General features: G+C 48.2%; 1 protein-coding gene across 1 annotated transcript; it reads right to left on the bottom strand.

The window, feature by feature from the left end:
- Positions 1-620: 620 nt before the first annotated feature.
- On the bottom strand, positions 621-6460 carry LOC104395985 (keratin, type II cytoskeletal 6B-like). Its single transcript, XM_010005757.1, has 7 exons — positions 5909-6460; positions 4562-4776; positions 3441-3501; positions 2747-2842; positions 1789-1953; positions 1246-1371; positions 621-845 (listed from the first exon to the last, which is right to left on the bottom strand). Exons 1-7 carry the CDS (start codon positions 6458-6460, stop codon positions 621-623), a joined length of 1440 nt encoding a protein of 479 aa, XP_010004059.1.
- Positions 6461-20810: the final 14350 nt, after the last annotated feature.

The following is a 20810-nucleotide window of genomic DNA, read 5'->3' as shown; positions in this document are numbered from 1 at the left end:
CCTCCCACCAGCCCAGGCTGCTCCAAGCCCCAGCCAACCTGCCCTTCAACACCCCCAGGGATGGGGCAGCCACAGCTTCCCTGGGCAACCTGGGCCAGGGTCTCACCACCCTCATAGTGAAGAATTTCCTCCCAATGTCTAACCTAAATCTCTCCTCCTCCAGTTTTAATCCATTACCCCTTGTCCTCTCACTACACTCTCTGGTACAACATCCCTCCCCAGGTTTCCTGTAGCCCCTTCATATCTCAAAGATGTATTTAGATAATATATTCCTTCAAACAGATGGAGGTGCTGCCCAGACATTGCTTCCTCAGATACATCAGCTTTTCTGTGCACCCAGGTGTGAGGTGCTGGTCCACATTGCCCCCCGAAGCACTGTGGGGTTGGATCCCCAAATCCCAAAGACATCTTAAAATAGCCTGTCTTCTTTTTATACCACAAGCAGCAGATCTGACTGCAGTGTGCTCAGTGCTCTGCAATCTCACTGCCCTGGGAAGATGAGGAGGAAACGGGTAATGGTCTCCTCTGCACCCATGGGGAGCTGCCTCCACCCAGGGTTCCTCACTGCCTCCCTCTCCTCTGTTGGGTTTTACCAGCTCTTGTTGCAGCCAGAGATGCTCCTACCTGCTCTCTTCTCCTTCCAGCAGTGTCCTGTAAGTGGCAATCTCAATGTCCAGGGCCAGCTTGACATTCAGCAGCTCCTGGTAGTCTCTCAGCAAGCATGCCATCTTGTCCTTGGCTTGCTGCAGGGCAGTCTGCAGGTCAACCAGCTTCTGCCGGGCATCCTTGAGGGCGCAGTCCCCGCGCTGCTCCGCGTCACAGATCGCCGTCTGCAGAGCCGCGATCTGGGGACAGCAAGAGGGTGGCCAGTGGGGACATGAAGAGGCATCTCCACAGGGTTGCTCATGTACCCCCTTGTTTCTCAGCTAGGACCTGCCAGAGAGCCTTAGGCTGAGGCTGGACACATGTGATGGCCAAGCTACCTGGGATGGAGGGCACCTGTTGGCTGCACCCCCGGAGGAAGCAGCAAACACTGTTTCAGCCAAACCAACTGGCTCCTGCTTATTTAGTAAGGGAGAAATAAGTCTGCTTCTTTATGTATTGACAGCAGCTGAAAAGCTACAAAGAAAGGTTTGAGGTAGTGTGGGGGGATTCTCCCCAGAGTGGGAGCTGGTGAGTATGAAACCATTTGCTGGAGAAGCTGCAGGCCTCTCTGCCCAGGCAATAGTTGACCCTTTGTCCTACCTGCTTCTTCACATTGTCCGACTCGCACTGCAGCTTCTGGATCATCCGGTTCAGCTCGGTGATCTCGCTCTGGTTGTTTCTCAGGTCATCACAGAACTTGCCCCTGCTGCTGTGGAGCTCCTCCAGCTGTTGCATGGGAAGAGGGTGAGGTTAAGGTGCCCAAATGGCCCCTTCCAGGGAAGGTGGTGACTCCCAAGCTGTGCTCCTGGGGATGCACCCAGACATGACCTCAGCCCAGTCAAGCCAACAGTCCCAGGTAAGTCCTGAGCATTTGCCCTTTGGGAAGGGGATGGTGTTCCTAATGAGTGTGCACAGAGGAAACCTCTCTGAAGCAACACTCTGATCTACTATGCTCTGCTTTTACAGAAATGTCTTCCACCACAGTTTTAAGGTTGGGGGAGGTGGTGATGACTTTCTTTAGCAAACTACAGTGCGTGACACTGTGGGGTGCGTTTCAGTTGCATCATGGAGGACAGAAATGATCCTCAGTTTTGTTTGCCAAGGGATTTCAATGCCATCTATGCTGGTGGTGTGAATACTCACTCTGGTTTGGTAGAAAGCCTCCACTTCAGCCTTGCTCTTCTGGGCAATCTCCTCGTAGCAGCACTCAACACTTTTGATGATGCCCTCCATGTCCAGGTCCCGACTGTTGTCCATTTGCACGATGACAGAGGTGTCACACAGCTGACAGTCCAGCTGAGCTCTCTCCTGCAAGACCCCTCGCATGTTAGTTCCCTTCCCTTCACCAGCCCAACCCAGGCACACAGGTACCCCTGGCAAAGGAGGTCCTGGTGGAGGGTGATGGAGGGTCAGGGATAGGTTCTCCCATTAACACCCAATTGGAGCATGGCATTCCCTAGGTGGGTGAGTGGTTTCCAGCAAGAGCTGGCAGCTGGGACCTATTTTGATGGCACAAAATGGGATTACTGCATGCAATTCCCTAAGGAAGGGTGGGGAATCCTGTTGTGGAGCAACTCTCTTGGTTGCAACTCAGTGTTTCTGACTGCATCAGCAATTTTCTGGGCCATGAATTGCTGCTGGGCAAGTGCTTCAGGCCCCACTGCTGACGGGCTGCTGGGAGGTGTTTGGCTAGAAGAGGTGCAAATACCAAGTGTCCCCTGTCTGTTTTGTTAAAAACTTGCTACGTTTTAGACTTTCACCAACATGTTTTTAGTAATGTAGCTTAAAATTTGAAATGCTGAAAATATTTGTGTTTTGAAGAGTAAGATGTTTTAGCAGTTCCTAAGGACAGTTTGGATTAGAATCTGAGGGGCTTTTCCATGCCAAAAATCCTTCCCTTTGCAGCCAGCAACGTAGGAGATGGCCAAGAACACCCTTTGCTGTTGTTGTCAATACATATCTAGATTTTGGGGATGCGGTTGCAGAATGTTCAGAAGAGGCACCTTTCTCTGCATTTAGGTTTGGTGTTAGAGCCTGGAGGAGGGAGCAGCAGATGATGCATCATCCCTAGGGCAGTAGGCAGGGAGCTGGGAACTCTTACCTCGGCGTAGATGCACTTCAGGAACTCCAGCTGCTGCCGCAGGAGGCCCACCCTCACCTCCAGCTCCTCCTTGGTTAAGTAGAGACAGTCCACATCCTGGAGAGGCACCACGTATTGAGTGAAAGGAGGTGAAGAAACAAGTACTGTGGCAAAGCCCATGTTTTCTGCTAGATTAGAAGGAGACCTCACTATTTCTAGCTGTAAGACTATTGTAGAATCAGATGAATCACAACATGGTTTGAGCTGGAAGGGACCTCAGAAACCATGTAGTTCCATCACCCCTGCCATGGGCAGGGACACCTCCCACTAGACCAGCTTGCTCCAAGCCCCAAACAACTCTTCTAGGGATGGAGCATCCACAGCTTCCCTGGGCAACCTGATCCAGTGCCTCACCACACTCACAGTGAAGAATTTCATCCTAATGTCTAAATCTTGCAGTTTAAACTCCTCCTTGTTCTCTCACTACATGCCCTAGTAAATAATCTGTCTGGGTTTGCATCATATGTGCTTACTGCCTGATAGAAGTTGTCCTAATTCATGGGGCTGTCTCTGTTTTGGGGCTACCTGGTGAGGGTTCATGTACTGCCATGATGCCAGGACTCCCCATTTCTCTCCCTGACCCCATGCCCAGGTTTTGCCCATGGGCCTGCTGCTCTCACCTGGTCTAGCTGGAGTTGCCCCCAGGTTGACTCACCTTCTTGAGAACCACAAACTCGTTCTCTGCAGCCGTTCGTTTGTTGATCTCATCTTCATATCTGCAGGAGGAAAGGAGAGGGGTGGGATGCTGAGCCCCAGGCATCCCATCCCCACCACCCAAGCGGCCAAGGCAGAACATAGGAAGCACAATTAAAACCAGAGCCTCTCCCTGTTCACTTTGTACCTCCTATTTTATTTTTGCTTTGTTGTTGTTTCTTTCCTCTCCACTGGGCTTTGTTCAGCAGTTTTAAATAGTCCACGCCAGCAATGGGTGGCTGGGGTGAGATGGCAGCAAATCAGGCCAAACCACTAGAAATGCCAAACCCTATACCTCAGCTGACAACTTGGATTGCTTCTTCTAGCCCTGCTGCTCTGTGTGATGCTTCTCTGAAGCATCCAGGACTCCTCTGAGTGTTTATGGGGAGATTGTGGCCAAAATGCCCCAAGGGAGGTGAGGAGCTTGAGCAATAATTGAAACTCCGAGATGCAATGGGAAGGAAAGCCAGTGCATAATGACCAAGTAATTGGGACCTAGAAGAACTTTCACAAGATGATTCTCTGAGTCTGACCTCCTTAGTGATGGCTCAGAGAGAAAAAACATCTGAGATGTTTGACTCTGGAGAAAGGATTACTCTTTTATCCTGGGCTGTATACCACCAACCTCCAAGTATCCTGGTTTGTGGCTTAGGAAAACAAAGGGAATATCTGCAGCTTAGATAAGAAAATTTATTCCCACATTCCTTCTGGGAAGAGCGATGGCCACAAATAGGCTGAGGGCTTTATGGGAAGGGATGGCACTGGGGACATGACATTTGGGGGAGTTACAGGTACAGATAATGTGGGAGATTTGATCTGGCAAACCACAGTGGTGTGCAGTAGCATGAGGGAGAGGAAGAGTGGCTGCCTGTCCCTCTCCCTAAGGAAACACTGTGAGTGAAGAGCCCTCCCAGTCCATCCCCAGCATCTGAGGCACAGCAGTTTGCCCCCAGTACAGGAAACTGGCCCAGTACTGGTGTGCCCAGCCCTGCTCCCCTCCCTGTGCTCAGCTTTGGGACCGATCTCAGAAACAGCTGGGCCAGCAAACACCCCGGTTTGCAGCTCCCCCTGCGTCAGACTTACTTGCACTTGAACTCCTGAACCAGGTCCCTGAGGCACCGCTCCTCGTTTTCCAGCCTCTCCCGCTCCCCCAGCACACACTCCAGCTGCTTTCTCAGGTTGCAGATGAAGTTCTCAAAAACAGGCTCCAGGTTTCTCCTGGAAGCTGGGAGGACATACTGCTGCAGCAGCTCCCACTTGGTGGTCAGCACCTTGTTCTGCTGCTCCAGCAGCCGGACCTGGGGGAGGAAGAGATGTGAGAGTAACACAGTCCCAACTTGGCCCAGGCTAAGGAACTTTGGATTTCTCCTCTTCCAAAAGGAAAAAGTAAAAATAAAGTCAGAAATGTAAATAGTTAATTGATGAATTCTCAGAAACCTGGTCCCACCCAGGACTTGTATCTCAGGCTGAACAACTGCATTTGCTCTGTGCTGAGGCCACTCATCCGTTTGACCACAGCACAGTTCAACCAAACCCACCTCTTCCCCTGATGGAGGATGCTCTGCCTCCTCTCATGGGCTGATTACAATAACGAGTCTTTCGCGGCACTAAAAGCTCCATCCAGGATCTCATTTGGATGTATCTGATTTAAACTCTACCCACGGATATTTACCATGCCTTTCACTTCTAGATTAAAGAGCTCTCTTGTACTTGGGAACCTGTATGGGTCATGAATAAGTAATCTTTCAAATGGGAGGAAGCAGAGTGACTCCTCTTACATGGGTTTGGTTTTTCCAGCTGCAGAACAACTCACAAAGAAAATCAAGATCAGACAAAGCAAAGGTTTCTCTTCTGTTTGAAAAATCCTTTCCTATGACACATCTCTGCTCTGAACGGTGATGAAAACCTTTAGGATTAGCTAAGATAACAAGGATAAATAACATCTGCTTAGGAAATCACCAAACTGTTGCGTTGACAGAGTGAAGGGAAAGTTTTTTTTTTTCATTGTAACTATACATCTACCTTTCTACAACTCCTTGATGAAGCACACAAGCTATTTTTAAAACGCAGAAGTCCTTTGGGATTTATAGGGTGTGATAGCCATGTCAGATCATACATTTTGTGATAAAAGTTCCTTTTCTGCCTTTTTAGATTTCTGTGTGTCCGTCCCTTCTTTCACAGGTTTTGATTTACTGCATCCCTGGAGCTGCTCCTGATTTATCTGCTTAGCAGTCTGGTGACCAACAAAAGCTAAAATACTGGTGGAGTTGCCCTGGTGCAAGGCTTAGATCCAAAGTCTCCAGGTCAGGATCACCATGTTCTACCAAAGATCATTGCAAGGTGGAGGTGCCAGCAGAAACAGCTACCGACGTCGTCTCCATCACAGCCTGGAGATGAGGCCAAGGGCCTGCAGGGGGAGCGGGGTCTCACCTTGTCAATGAAGCAGGCGAACTGGTTGTTGAGGTTCTTGATCTGCTCCTTCTCGTGGGTCCGCACTTGGCACTCCTCGGGGTCGACCCCCACGCAGAGGGGCTTGAGGAGCTCCGGGTGGATGCTGACACCCCGAATCCCTTCGGATCTACCTCCGCCAAGGCCGATGCCGATGCCGCCGCCGTAGCCTCCAATGGCCACACCATCCCCAAGGCCTCTGTAGCTGCCCAGGCCCCCGTAGCTTCCGCAGTTACCAAACCCCACGACGGTGCCCACACCGAAGCGGCCGCCGCCATAAGCGACACCGCAACGTCCGGCACTGGCGCCGCCGTAGACGCCGCTGCGGCAGCTCCCGCCAAAGGAAATCCTCTGCCCTCTGCCCAGGTCGCAGACGCTCCGGCTGCTGAAGCCACCGATCCCACATCTCCGTCCCACCGGCTGGCAGACAGAGGCCGAGCTGCTGTTGGCCCGGCCGAGGCCGCAGACGGCGGAGGCGGAGGAGAAGCCGCGGCGCCCCATCAGGGAGCTGGAGGTGCAGAACTGTCGGCTCATGGCAGCTGGGGAGACGGGAGGCCAGGCGGGAACGGCGACACAGGAGAGCGAGAGAGGAGCAGGGAGTGAAAGAAGGAGAGCTCCTTTAGCTCCTCTGAGGCAGAGCCCTTCTCCTTATATACATTTCAGGAGGTGCCTGAGATGCAAAAATTTAATTTATCCACTGGGTTTGGTCTGCCTGGCAGCAAGGAATGGCTTCCAACATTTTAAACCCACAGCAAACACTTCTATCTCATACAAAATAATGTGGAAATTAAAATAAACTGCTTTGCTTGCAAGCTTCAGTTTCAGGACTTATATTTTACTTAATTAATCTGCTTCCTTATTGTGTAATTATAGTTTAGCAGAATAATTCAAGGGGTTTTTATTCATGGCTTGTTTACGGTTCGGTTTCACCACAGCGTTTAATTATGTTTCAGGGCCTTCTGCAGAATGTCGTGGCGATGCCGCCTCTTCCAGGGTCTCTCCCAGCTCGGGGCAGCTCTTGAGCAATGGCTGGTGGTGACGGGGAGGAGGGAGGCGGGTCTGTTCCAGCAGAGCTCTGAGGCTGCGGGCAGAGCTCTCGTGAGCCTTCATTTCTTCTTCTTGTGGCTCTGGCTGAGGCTCTCGCCTGCTCTCAGTTGCCCGTGTTTGCCAGGTGGAGTTGGAGGTTTCCACATCCATGGGTGCACAGGATGGTGCCGAGGATGAATCCAGACACAGGGAGAATGCTTTGGCAGATCAGGGGTTTGTGCAGACGAGGACGAAGCACCAGCTGGGCTTCATGTGCCCTCTAGAACATATGAGCTGGAAGAGAAGGCATTTCTGGGGAAGGCTTCACTGTAGACAGAGATTTATTGCCAAATGATGTGCCCAGGGAAGGTGATGATGTTGGCCGGTGTCTGGGTGGGATGTGGCTGCTGCACACAGCGGATTCAGGCAAACAACAGCTGCAGATGCCACAACGTGAAGCAAAGTGTGATGAGCAGGTTGAGAAATGTTAGCCAGAGTGAACTTTTTTTCCTTGTATTCCTGTGACACACCTACTTGGCATTAAAATATTCTAGTAATATCTGCTAATGAGAAGGTACTGTACTGTCTTAATTAAAATTCTTAAAAAGATTTTTGAATTTGCTTGGAAACAAATAAAGTTCCCTTTTTGCCTTAACAAAGGGGTCTAATCACAGAATCACAAGCAATTTCATGGCTCACCCTAAGAAATCTTTGCATTTTGCTGGGGGAAAATTAACTGATTCTTGGTGGAGTCCTAGTCAATGCTATTGTAAACTTGAAATAGATTGTCTTGAATTAAAAATAATGCAAAGGAATTATCATGATTTAGAATATTTGTGGAGTCTCTCTAGGTGAAGCTCTTCCCTGTTTTTTTTTACGTCTTGTAGTGAGTTGACATGAACCATGACATTCAACGATAACCACACAGCAGTTCCATTGCAGCTCCACTGGTCCGAGTACACAAGGATGCACATCTTGCAATGGGATGTACTTTGATTTGTGAGACTGAGAGAAAGCAGACAAGCTCTGGGGGCACTGAGGCCTTCATGTCTTTCTGCCCAGGATAGTCTAAGTACCAGGACCTTTTGCTGTAAGTGAAATATTTTAGCAGTTTAGTTTTGTGCTGAAGTGTTGGTGCAAGCAGCCTGGAGGACAGCTGGGTGTATGTTCTGCAGCCAAAGCTGGAGCTCTGCCTAGGAATAGGGGATTCCTGGGTGGGCCAAAGCATCACTTAGCCTTTAGGCAAGTCCCTTCAACATGACTCTCTTGAACTCCCTTAAGTGGGCAAAACCACAGGCAAGATGAATACGAGGGAGAAGGCAGGCCAGCAGTGGCACAGCTGGCTGTGGACCTGCTTGGAGCAGCTGTGGTGGGGCCAAGACGAGGCCTCGGGGATGATGAGCAGAGATCCTGGGACATAGATGCTGCTCCGAGCTCTCCCAGCAGAAGCACAGAGGGAGACTCCAGCTCTTCATCCCTGAGGGTAGTGACTTGCCAGTTTTCCAACTGTGGGAAATCTGGATCTGATTGGGGTCAGGTCCCTGCTGGCCTCCATGTCTCTGCTTGGCTGCCTGCAGAGTGGCTTGTGCCCCGTGGGTCACACAGGCACCGTTTGAGGGCAGGAGACCCTCCAAGCCCCTAGTTTTGTTGGAAAGCAAGGAAAACGCCACTCGTGGGACAACCATCCATGTTCTCCCACCAGCTGCGAGCCCTGAGATCTCTCCATAGATACAACATGTTGCCAGGCTGACGAGGAGCAGCAAACCTGAGCTTCAACCCCCAGCTCCTCCTGGCAGCCCTGAGAGGTGGCTCTCCCAGGTGCCCAACCTTGCACATCAGAGAGAGACAGTTCAGGGCAGCGCTTGTGGTTTCTGTCTGCTGAGCTTTCACAAAGCCAGCTTGCAGTCACATGGTGGAAGCCCTGAGCACTGGTTACATCAACTTCAAAGGAGGAAGCATTCTGATGTGATTTGGTCTTCTGAAGAGAAGAACTGCAATTGCTTTTGTTTCATTGGCCACACACATGCACAGCAGTGGCTGGAGTCAGACACAAATGCTGCCTTCCCAGAGACCTGCTTCATGTCTCCATGCTTTGTCCTGGCTGACTGCATGTCAAATAGTGTCTGAAGAGCTGTAGAAAAGGACTAACCTTCCTCTTTAAAAGGAAGAGATGAAACTGCTCTTTTCAGGCTGATGGGATTCAGCAGAGCTTTAAAGCTGCAGCTTACACCCAGATTTACTGGGGAAACGCCTGAGGTCCCTGACTCTAAATATGCCTTGAACTGTGGTGGCTTCCATGAGACTTATGCCATGGAGATTTACATGTACCCAGATGCATTAAGATAAATTAATTCTGCTTAAGCACTTTACTAAATTGGGACCTGTTAATCCATCTGTGCAGATAGGGAGAGCCTGGGGGGGTTTTCCAACCTCTGGTTACAACTCCAGCTGAAAAAACCCAGCCATCCAAGCCTGCTTTCTCCCAGAGAGAAAGCCATTCCTTAGGACCCTCTCCTGAGAAAAAAAGGGTTGGCAGGGTTGGACAAACTGGTGCTCTCCCTCCCTCACTGCAGGCCGGGCAGTTTTTTGTGGCTCCTTGTGAAGAGGACCACAAAGTCACCATTAAAATGGCTAATGAGGCCCCTGGGACATCTCCCTTTGGTTCTGCAGGTCCAGCCTTCCAAAGGTGGCTGTTTCCAGTCTCTTAAATGCAAGTTGATTCTGTTCCCACATCAAAGCAGATGGCGGATTTGTGGGGACCAGAGTAGGGATGATGGTCTGGGCTTCTTCCATCGCCACCAGGCACCTTGCTTTCCTTCCTTGCTCCACAGCAGTTGTTCACCCTCAGCCTTGGCTTGTCCCTGGCCATTACACAGTTTTGATGCTGCTTTGGGGCAAATAGATGGACAAGATAATTCCTGAGATTCCTTCCAGGCCATTCCTGGAGCACCAGTGTTCACTGCCCATCTGCACCATCTGCATTTGCTGTGCTTCCAGATGAGAGCTTGCCAAAACCTTTACCCTCCTTCTGCAGAACTTCTGCTGGACGATAATAAACTGTGGGTGACCAGTGTTGGCCACATGAGCAGTATTGGTGAGAATATATTAAAGTATCATGGCAGTAGCTAAGCAGAAGACAGTACAGCTCCCAAAGGTGATGTTTCAGGCAAGGAACATGGAGACTTACCTACTTGCCAGAGCTGAGTCTCCTGACCTGCTTCTGACAACTGTGATGCACTGGCCATGCTGGGTGCCCTGACAGCAAATTCAGGTGCTTCAGTCAGGACAATTTTGTCATATTCTGGGCAGTTCTTTATTCATCTGATGAAAAACCCAAGCACTGGATGCATCTTTCAGACAGAACTTCCCTGGCTTCTGGATGTTTGACTGCAACAAGCTGGATGCCAGCAGCAGCATCAGGCAGCCTGTTTGGAGTTTAAACTCTCCATTTTGATGGTGTTACCAAGTGACCTCAGCCTAGAAACTCTCCTTCATAATGCTTATTTGCCCTCTTACTTTGCAAGAGACAAATAGGCTTCATACTAAAACCCACGGGTGTCCACCTTCTTCCTTTGTAACGTTCCTCTTTTGCATAGGAATTTGTGAGGCACTTTGCATCATCTGACCAACTCTGTGCTACCGCTCAGGCCGATGGCCCATTAGGGCTCTGAGTAATGGGGTGGAATTGGCATGGCAGTGTCACCATGAAAGCCAGGACTAATCACTAGGCAGAGGCACAAGGCCACAAGGTTTGCAGTGAGAGTGTTCGTGGGGACAGATGGGCTGCCTGGAGAAACATCTCGGATTTGGAGGCTAGAAACACTGCTGCACTGTTTCATGGGACAGTTGTCTCTTCCTTTTTGTGAGACAGACTTTTTAAACCAGAAAGCATGTTCCTTCATGCACTAAACCAACCAGGGAGTCCAGAGGTGCCCTCCAGCAGCTGAGTGAAAGGGGAGTGTGGAAGGAGGGAAATTCAGCCACTGAATTTCAACAAGTTCCCATCGATAGGACTGTAAATCTGTGTCTCTGTGGGCACATGAGTATATATAATAGTGACCACAGAAAGCAGCTGGTCAGTGTGTGTGATTAATGTAATAGAGTTATTTTGTGAACTTATAAACAGGTTTCTTAAATAAAAGGAGGCAACACACAAACACTCCTGACAGTTTGTTGGCAGCAGAGAGCACAGCTTTTCTAAGCAACACAATCTCCATGTGCCATGTTGAATTATAAAGCATCACTCTACAGAGGGACACGGAGAGATGGTCAGTAGAGGGCAAACCCTAGTACTGGCCTTCTGAAATGACTTGGCAGGTGAGACAACATGAAAGAATAAGAAGTCTTGTCGCATAGGAAACCTTTTACCTGAATTCAGCTACCTGAAAACTAGTCACTGAGTTGAAGCTAGAGGCATGGGCTCTGTGAATAGTCAGGAAGGGAGCTTGGTATCATCAACAAAAAGAGTGTTTTCTAAAGTCATCAGCACAGGAGAGCCTGGAGACAAGAAGTCACACTTTGCAGGGCCATGGGTGCAAGATCCAAGGGCATAGGTGGTATCTCCACAGGGCTGCCAGCCTCAGCCAAATAAAAGGACAAATATGAACCAGGAGAAATAACAATGCTGTGTTTATGAGCACCTATTCATTAAGCTTTCCAGATGGACACTCAGATTAAGGAGGACATACCTATTATATTAATGAATGGTTGGAGTCACTTTTGTGATTCATATTGCCACCAACACACAAAAAACTGACAATGTGTTTCTCCAAAGGTGGTGGCTTGGTGCATAAATTCTGTATTATGATTGTCTCCACTGGGTTACCTAGAGATAAAGAGCAGTATTTGTCCTAGAGGAATTTGCAACCAACTTCTATTTGTCACAACCCTAATAGAAATCCCTGCTCTGAAGTTCCCTGAAGCCCCAGTGCTTCCAGTTGTGGAGAGCAGCCAGCTGAAACATTGGGCACCACTGTCTGAATTTCCCCAGCTCCCTAAGCCTACAGGCTTCTAACCTCCATTTCCAGAGCTTACCTCTCTAAATTGCTAGCAAACCACACACTCAGGGAGATAAAGGCAAGCAACGGTGATGATTACACCTCTGGACTGGTAACCCCTCCTCCCAAGCTAAACACTTCTCCACTGCAGCCATGTCCTCCAGTGCAGGATCACTGCATCTTTGGAGCTTCAAAGTCATGCTTGGAGTGCACTGTGTTTCTGAGCTGGATTCCTTCACCTCTTGACCTAAGTCTCCTGTTTTAGGAAACTTTTTCTTCCATGGCCAGACAGGTATTTGAAGTCCAGCTGGGCCACTATCACCATCCATTGCATTGGACTTGGGAACCTGCCCTGCAAGAAAGCCCAGTGCTGAGTAACTGGAGCAGAAAGCCAGAAATGGCATGAAGAAATGGAAAGGAGAAAATCTTCCCATGAATCATACGTTTTTCATAGCTGTGCCAGCAGGACTCTTTGTCCATGCTCTGTCAGAGGATAAAAGGAAACACATTATTAGGCAAATCTGCAGCTTTCAGAAGAAAGTGCACTGAGTTGGATCTCAGAAATCCACTGTTGCATTGAGCAGCTGCTCTTTACTCTGCACCCAGGTGATCCCAAGGCAGTCAGGCTCACATTTTCCTCCTATGCTTAGTGGGGATGCACAGGCTGAGGAGATTCATTTGGGGAACTCCAGAGTAATTTGTTGAAGCAACATCCATGCGTGGATGTGTTGCCTTGTTATTCCCTTTGTTCTTGTTATTATGTGGTTGCTTTTTCTCCTTGAATATCCTATGGAGTAATCCGCCTGCTGGGCACTGCTGGTGAGACCAGGGAGTGTTAAGAACCTGACTCTCTTCTTCTCCATCCCAAAAAGGGTTGCATATGGAAATCCCAGTGACCAAAAGCCAGCTGGGTGTTCAAGACATCCTAATAATTGCACACCTGGGCTTCCAGCTCCACCTCAGCTTAACGTCAGGAGCGCTTCATGGGTTTTCTTGTGGACATTTTTGCACCATGCTGCTCAGCCTGGCAAACACCTGCTCTGCAGACAGGCTGCTTGTCCAAGGATGGACTATGGCTTCACTTTCACTCTAATTACTGAGTAGGACAACTGTGGCACTCGTTGTCCTCATTTCAATTAAGGACTGACAAACACCCAGGGCTCACTGTACCCAAAGCATCACACCTCCTTTGAATGGCTTCTTTCAAGTTGCTCCAAGAGTACATGATAAAGAGAACCAGTTGTGTATGAGATTGCTACTGAGTTTGGCATCATTTCCAGTAGCTCTGCAGAGATTTAGCACCTCCTTCCCACCCAAACCCTTCATCACTGTCACAAGCAAAGCACTGTGGGGCAAACTCAGCTCCAAAGCCAGAGGTCTCAGATGCTGAGTGTTCAGACCTCGTTTCTCAGTTACACTGAATGCTCTTTCCTTGACCCCAGAACTGAAAGAGCACCTTAAAACGTAAAACATGTTTAGGCTTTACTCTTCCACCTGCTTGTTTTCTTCACATAATAACAATGTTTATTTAATCTGTGTTGTACAAAATAGCCCATTTCAAGAAAGCTACCAGAGATCCTGTTTACTATGGTGTCCTAGATCAGCACCTGGGCTCCTCCAGGGCTGGGGTTTGCACTTGTTCAAGGACATTCAGCAGCTGATGTGTCCTTCATTAATGGCACAAACCCTCAATGTCTGCTCTGAGCTCCACTCTGTTCTGGGCTTTCTGATGATGCCTGTCTCCTGCTGGTTGTACTTCTTCACACTAGCAGAGCTGTTGCAAAGCTGGTGCCTAAAGGTTGCAAAAAAAGTAGCAGTCTGGAGTAATTCTCCCTCATTTGCATCACTTTTGGGGAAACTAAGAACTAATTGTATAATGAGAGTCTTCATCCTGCAGCTAAGATCTGACCTGGAGTGATTCATCACTGAGGAATACACCAAGACTCCTTTAATCCTGAAAAAGGATAAATCCAACTACTGAACTAGACCATGGCCAGTGAGTATCAGGTATAGACAGAGAATTTCCCACGTCGGTAACACCTGAGCCCTGAAGAATATCAGTGGGATTTTTGTTCCCATGTGCAATTACACATAAGTCCCATGAGTGAATCTGTTGGATGAGTAGAAGATCCAGCTCTGAAACCCACCTCTGATGATGCTGAAAGAGTAGTGCTAAAGATGAGGGTGCTTCCAGGAAAAACAAAACAAAATAGCAACAAAACAACCCTAATCTGCATATCCCTACAGAAAGAAAGGGAGGAATTTGCTACCTCTTCAAACCCACATTCCAGCTCCTGCCCCCACAGACCCACCATGCCCCCCAGCTCCACCATTCATTGCCCAGCTCCTCCCACTCGGTGGCTGTTGGTCTGCATGGCCCTTTGTGTTTGGGTTCCCTTCCTCCATCCTAAGCAGACTTGCAGGTCATGTCGTTTGTAGTCAGGAGTTTCCTCTAGCCACCTCTATAACATAAGCCTAGAAAAAAATGGAGAAGGAAAGTTAAATCTGCTTGCCAGTGTTTTGAGAAGAGCAGACCTTCTGAAAATGTTTTATTGATGTAGAAGAGAAGCCCTGAAATCCCGACAAAAGCAGGAAAAAACTCCCAGGGACAGCCAGGTCAGAATGTACCAAGATACGTGGTTTGGCGACCAAAGAGAAAGGTCCAAAATTCACTTTGTTCCAGTGCTGCCGAGTTGAAGCACCCAAAGGAAACTGATGGTTTTCCATGAAAATCACCTTAAAAGGAAAAAAAAAAAAAATGTATTAAGCAGAGGCAAGAAAGATCCAGCATGATCCTATGTTGCTTGTAGCCAAGGAGGTGGAGAATCCTCCACCCACACACTGAGCCTGGACCACAAGCCCAGAATATCTTGCTCCTACCCTGATCCATCCCTTTCCGAGTGTGATCTCTGACTAAAAGCTTCCCCCTCCCTCCCATTAGTAATGCTGACCACATCACAAGCAGCAACTTGCTTTGGAATATAACATGGATTGTGGAGCCGTCTGGTTGCCAGGAACAAGGGTTCCCAGGAGGAACTAATTACTGGCTAATTTCTTACCTGTATTTACCCACCTCTGCTTTGTGGCAGGCTCTGGGTATCATTTGTTCCCACCTGCTGTGCAAAGTGTCTGTTCACTTCCTGGGGCTGCAGATGTAGGGCTGGAAACACAGCCTCAGATTTCCCATCTGTGCAGCCATGAGTCACTCCACTGCACTGCCTACTTCATGTGCTACTGGTAATATACTACTACTACTACTAATATTACTAATAATATAGTAACGAGGACAGGAAATGTTGTGTTCATTAAAGGTCAGAAAGCAACATATCAGGAGGATGGCTGGGCCATCTTGTTCAGACCAGGAGTCAGGAAGGGGAAATAAACCTGATGTGCTTTCCCACAGGAGACATATGTGGGGAACAGTCCCTCTTCTTCCCCTCTGTATAAGACTAAACAACAAATGCCTTTCAAGTCAGCAAAACAGGAGTGATGCCTTTTCACTGATTCACTCAAGGACAGAATGAGCAGGCCTCTTGCCCTACCAGTGCATAGCAAGTGCATAGCAAAGAAGCAGCACAAGGGTCATAATAAGTGGCAGGAAAATAGACAATGGGTTAAAAACTGCCTCTAACAGAATATGTACCTGGCCAATGGTGATTGGCTAATTCAGACCGTGGTGCTTTCTGGAACAATGGTCTCTGATCCATAAGAGGAGAGTAGGATCTGCTCTCTGCTGGTCTCTGCTCGCTCTCTCTGCCTTCTTGGGACAAGACCCTGCAACAGCACCTGAACCTGCCTCAGCACCACTGCTGCTGCCCGGAGAAACGGAGAGGGGGGGGCACCGCTTGTGCCCGCTCCCAGGGATCCTGCCTGCCCAGCCTGAGAACTGCGCTACACAAGGAAGGAGGGTAAATACACACACACTCACACACACTTTAACTTTCTTACTAGGCTCAACTCCTACCCTTTCACTTCATTGATTTACACCTCTCCTTCGGAGTGTGCCTTCATAAACTTTAGTGCCTTTGAATCCCTTTTCCAATATACATACCTAGTTAACCTCTCCTGAACCTTGATCCCTTAGTTTGTATTGTCCCTTAATAAATTGATTAATTGCAAACTAAACATTGGTCTCAGTAATCATTTGTGAGCGTGGTGGGAGGTACTTTAATCTACCCTCTAAGAAACGAACCCTCAGCGGCCGTTCCTCTGGGAGAGGTGGACGCTCGGGCTTTTTAACAAACCTCCCCTCACTGGGGGGGGGAGTCACGAAAACATCCTGACAGCCGGTAGCCCCCCGGTACCGGCTCACGACAACATAGTTTGCCACAGAGTTTGCCTGAAGGAAATAAATAAATAGATAAATGAATATATATATGTACAACCCTGATAATGATTCCCTGAGTAATGGTAAAAAAGGCAATAAATCTCCATCCACTTTGTCAGACCACAAAAACACAGCTTCTGTCCTCTGGGAAATTCTGACATAGTTAAACCTTTTATTTTTTTTTTTCATACCTAGGATAAAAATCTGAAATTAAACAAGTTGATTTTTCAGCCTTTTTTCTTTTTTTTTCAAGTGGAATTTCCCAAACTGTATCTTTCTGACACAGTTTGGAGCTTCCGTTTGGCTCAGTAAGGAAATCACCAGAGAATAAAGTAAAATTCCTTCTTCTACCTTATCAGCAAAGCAGGTAGATTTACTGCTGAGATTCCTTTATCTATGTCTTTCCTAGTCCCAGATGAGTCAGCCCCAGCTGCACCATTGCTGGGATCTTCCATCTGTGAAAATGCTTTGGCTGCTTCCACCACTTGCAGAATGAGTGGGACCAGGATCACCACCCCCATGATTCATCCTGCAAACTCCTCTGCTGCTACAACCCCCAACCCTTTGGCACCCACCAGGCTCCTGCAGTTCCTCAGTCTTTAGAGCCAAAGCCATGGTATGTAATTCCACACCTCATGCCACCTTTGCTGCATCCTGGGTGTGCTCCATCACCGAGGTCTCCAGAGCCTTGCACAGAAACTGAGGGGGGGGTTCCTGTTCCAGCAAAGCTCCTCGAATGTCTTGCTGTTGCTACTGATTCAAAGGCTGGATGAGTCTGAAGACTTTTTAGCCCACAAGAAGCAAAAAAACCAAAGCCAATAGCAAAGATCCATTGTCCAGTGCTGAATTGCAGAGGTTGCATCTTCAGCTGATACCGGGTAGGGAGACAGAAAAGCCACCAGCCCTGCAGGGAGGTAAAGAGCCTGTCTACTGGCAGACTTAAAAAATATCCTTGATATTGGGCATGGTTGGATGAGATAAATGTCTTTGAGCCTGCATCATTTTGTTTGGCTAGTGGTAAATGGCACCTGGTTTTGACATGAAAAAGCATTAGAGTAGCTATTGTACCCAGAGAGAATAATGAGCAAGTGAAAAAGCTTGATTGACAGTCTTGGCCTGGAGAACATTTCCTTGTTTAATGCCTTCTGCTTGGGTTAATTACCAGTTCAAACACTGACTGTAAAACATTTTCCTTCAGTTTGTTGCTGTGCTTTTGCCACCTCCTCTGCCTCATACTGCAGGGACACACTGTGGAGATGGCTTGCTTGGAGATTACTTTCTCTCTTTGCCTCAAAGAGTCCCATCTCTTTCTGCTCTTCCCACTCTTCCCATGCCTTGGTGTATTTAGTGCATAAAGATGCTTTAGGAGAAAGTGAATCACCCTTTTAGTCTATAAATTAAGTTCAGGGTGAGTGGGTCAGTGTGATAAGGCTGAAGATGAATTTATGGCAGAAGTGTTCCATCCTGGGCAGGACAGCTGAAAGGGAAAATCCTGGTTGTAAAGGATGGTGATGTATTTGCAGGAGGTTGCCCAATCCAGGAATGGAGTCACTGCTGCCTTCATTTTTTTCTTTCTGCAACACACCCAGGACATGCTTGTTTTTTGGAGGGGGCACCCTTTTAGTTGCCTATGTATCCCCATGGATGGTGGAGGAGACCTGGATTATTCTAGATGGCTTTGCTCCTTCCCATGTGCATCTTCATTTCCTTGACCCTGGTAGGCTTTGGCTTGGAGTGCTTGTGTTGGTCAGCCAAAACATCAAAACCAACGTCATAGAATACAATTACTGGAGTGGTATTTTAAAATTATTAGTATTTTTTACTAGAAGAACTGAAGAGAAACATTTATCAAATTTTTTGTTTGGTTGTTTTTAACTGACAGAAATTCCATTCCCCCAGCTTAAAACAACTGTTTGTTTAGGATAGTTTTGTTGTAGATACGTTGCTGAGGGACATGGTTTAGTGATGGACATGGCAGTGACGGGTTCAACTTGATCTTTTCCAGCCAAAAAGATTATAAGATTCTGTAATTGCTATGAGGAAGAAGAAAAAGAAAAAAAAGAAAAAAAAAAAAAAAGTCAAAACAATACTCAAGATTTAAAACAAAAAAAAAAACCCAACAAAACCAAAACACATCTGAGAAGGAAAAGTAACAATCCCTTACCAAGAATGTTCCTGAGCTTGTAACACAAGCTTTAACAAATAGTTTTAAAAACATTTGAGATGAACCTTTTCCTTTTGCTACTATTGTGACAAAATCTTAAGAGCCATAGAGAAAAAATAAACACAGCCTTCATTTTCCTCCTTGATTGGCTAAAATTATAGCTAAGAATATTTGGGTGTTGGCTCAAACATCAAAAAGGGAAGGAGCTGCCCTTGTTTTGGAAGAGCTAGTATCATCTTCCTTTCTTCTCTCTATTATTCGGTCCACTAAAAGATAATTATTCCACTGAAATTAGGCAGTCACCAACTGCTTCAGGGTTGGGATGAGAGAAGCAACCCTTGCTAACATTAGGAAGCTATTTTAGACTCTTGTCTGCGGGACACCCCTGGAGGAAGTGACAACCCAGGTTTATGTCTTCTCTGGGGACACCTTGATGTCCCGACTTTATTGGGCAGGAGAGGAAAGCTCTGGAAAATCCTGGGCTTGCTGGGCTTTCATCCCTTGGAGGCTGGGAATGTCATGCAAAACCAGTTCCTGTTTTGTCAGGCTATTGAGGGAGAGCAAGGAAAGGGCAAGACCAACTGGTCAAGTCAACCAGCAGTACCTGGTGAGGATTAACCCCAGGTCCCAAAGCTGTGGCTTTTTCCACCTTCTCTCTCAAGCAACTTTCTTTTTTAGCAATAACAAAACCCAACAGAAAGTGGCCTCTGACACAAAGCCGAGCCAAGGGAAGACCCAAACATGGAGCCCCAGTAGTTCTTGGACAGCCAGTGCACACTGCTTGGCTGTGACTCAGAGTGATGTCCTGAAACCACACAGGGAACTGGTGGTGTCCAGGCAATTAACTGGAGCTGCCTAATGCCTCAGCAGGGACTCTAGGCTCTGGGATTCCCTTCTTTCCAAATCACGTTTGCAAGAGGTGAATGCATCAAGCTCAGATGCAAAATTACCCACCTAGATGGGCTCCATCTCAGCTGATTGGAGCCACTTAAAAGTTGGAGAAACTTCTGAAGTGGGTTTCCTCATCTGAGGGGCTCAGCTGGAGGACTGTCCAACCAATCCGTGTCTGACACACAGAGGGTCAAAGTTAGGTAAGACCTTATCCTGGTTTGAGCCAGGATGAAGCCAATTTTCCTTTTACTGATTTTTTTTTTTCCTTCAGTAAACTTTCTTTTAACTAGTTACAGAGTCTTCCAACTAAGACTGAGAATAGTGGAACAACTAAGACTGAGAATAGTGGAACAGCTCAACCATTTGCCATGGACTGATTCAGGCTGCACTGGAGAAGGGTGGAGCTCCAGAACACCTGCAGTACATGGGTGACATCGTTGTGTTGGGTGACACACCAGAAGGAGTCTTTGAGAAAGGTAAAACGATCATCCAAATTCTTCTGGATGCTGGTTTTGCTGTAAAAAGAAGCAAGGTCAAGGGACCTTCACAAGAGATCCAGTTTCTGGGAATCAAGTGGCAAGATGGACATCACCAGATCCTAGTGGATGTGATCAACAAAATCACATCTGTGGCCCCACCATCGACTAAAAAGGACACTCAAACCTTGTTAGGGACTGTTGGTTCCTGGAGGATGCACATTCCATGTTACAGTGAACTGTGAAACCTCTCTCTGAGGTGACCCGGAAGAAGAGTCACTTTCAATGGGGCCCTGACCACCAGAAAGCTTTTGAGCAGATCAAAGAGGAGATGGTGCAGGCAATGGCCCTGGGACCAGGTCGAGCAGGGCCAGACATCAAACATGTGCTCTCCAGCACAGCCGGACACAACGGTCCTACCTGGAGCCTCTGGCAGAAGCACCAGGGGAGACTCGAGGTCGACCCTTGGGATCCTGGAGCTGCAGCTACAGAGGTTCCCAGGCCAACTACACGGCACCTGAGAAGGAGACACTTGCAGCATGGGAAGGAGTTGGAGCCGCTTGGGAAGTGATGGGCACTGAAGCTCCTCCTGGCGCCCAGATTCCCAGGGCTGAGCTCCACGTGCCAGAGTCACCTTTCTCCTGCCCATCCTGCCACCCGTGTGACTGGGAGGAAATGGACTGCTTGAATCACCCAGCCAGCTCCAATAGGAAGGCCTAATCATCCAGGGATTGTGGAAGCAATTCCAGAGTGGCCAGAAGGCACCTACTTTGGAACGGCAGCACAAGGAGTGGTGAGACAGGCTCAGGAAGCTCCACCATCTGATCATCTCCCAGAGACTGAGGAACAATTTGCTCTTGTCACCAATGGCTCCTGTTGCCTTGTAGGGACCCACCGGCAGGGGGAGCTGCCCTGGGGAGTCCTACATGAGCAGCTGCACAAGCAGCTGAAGGAGAAGGTGAATGGAGTCAGTTTGCAGAGGTCCAAGCCATCGCTGGCTTTG

This window comes from Chaetura pelagica, unplaced genomic scaffold, assembly GCF_000747805.2.
Source record: "Chaetura pelagica isolate M959 unplaced genomic scaffold, ChaPel_1.0 scaffold861, whole genome shotgun sequence".
NCBI classification, from domain to species: Eukaryota; Metazoa; Chordata; class Aves; order Apodiformes; family Apodidae; genus Chaetura; species Chaetura pelagica.
The sequence above is the reverse complement of the archived record's forward strand: the minus strand, read 5'-3'. Positions and strand labels throughout refer to the sequence as shown.

What these genes read in the sequence shown, in the direction of transcription:
- LOC104395985 (XM_010005757.1), bottom strand. Translation starts at nt 6,460, where the DNA reads ATGAGCCGACAGTTCTGCACCTCCAGCTCCCTGATGGGGCGCCGCGGC. An exon ending in AGTTTGTGGTTCTCAAGAAG is followed by an intron (nt 2,843 to 3,440) that starts GTGAGTCAACCT and finishes GTGCCTCTCCAG; the next exon opens with GATGTGGACTGTCTCTACTT. An exon ending in CGGACAATGTGAAGAAGCAG is followed by an intron (nt 846 to 1,245) that starts GTAGGACAAAGG and finishes TGCTGTCCCCAG; the next exon opens with ATCGCGGCTCTGCAGACGGC.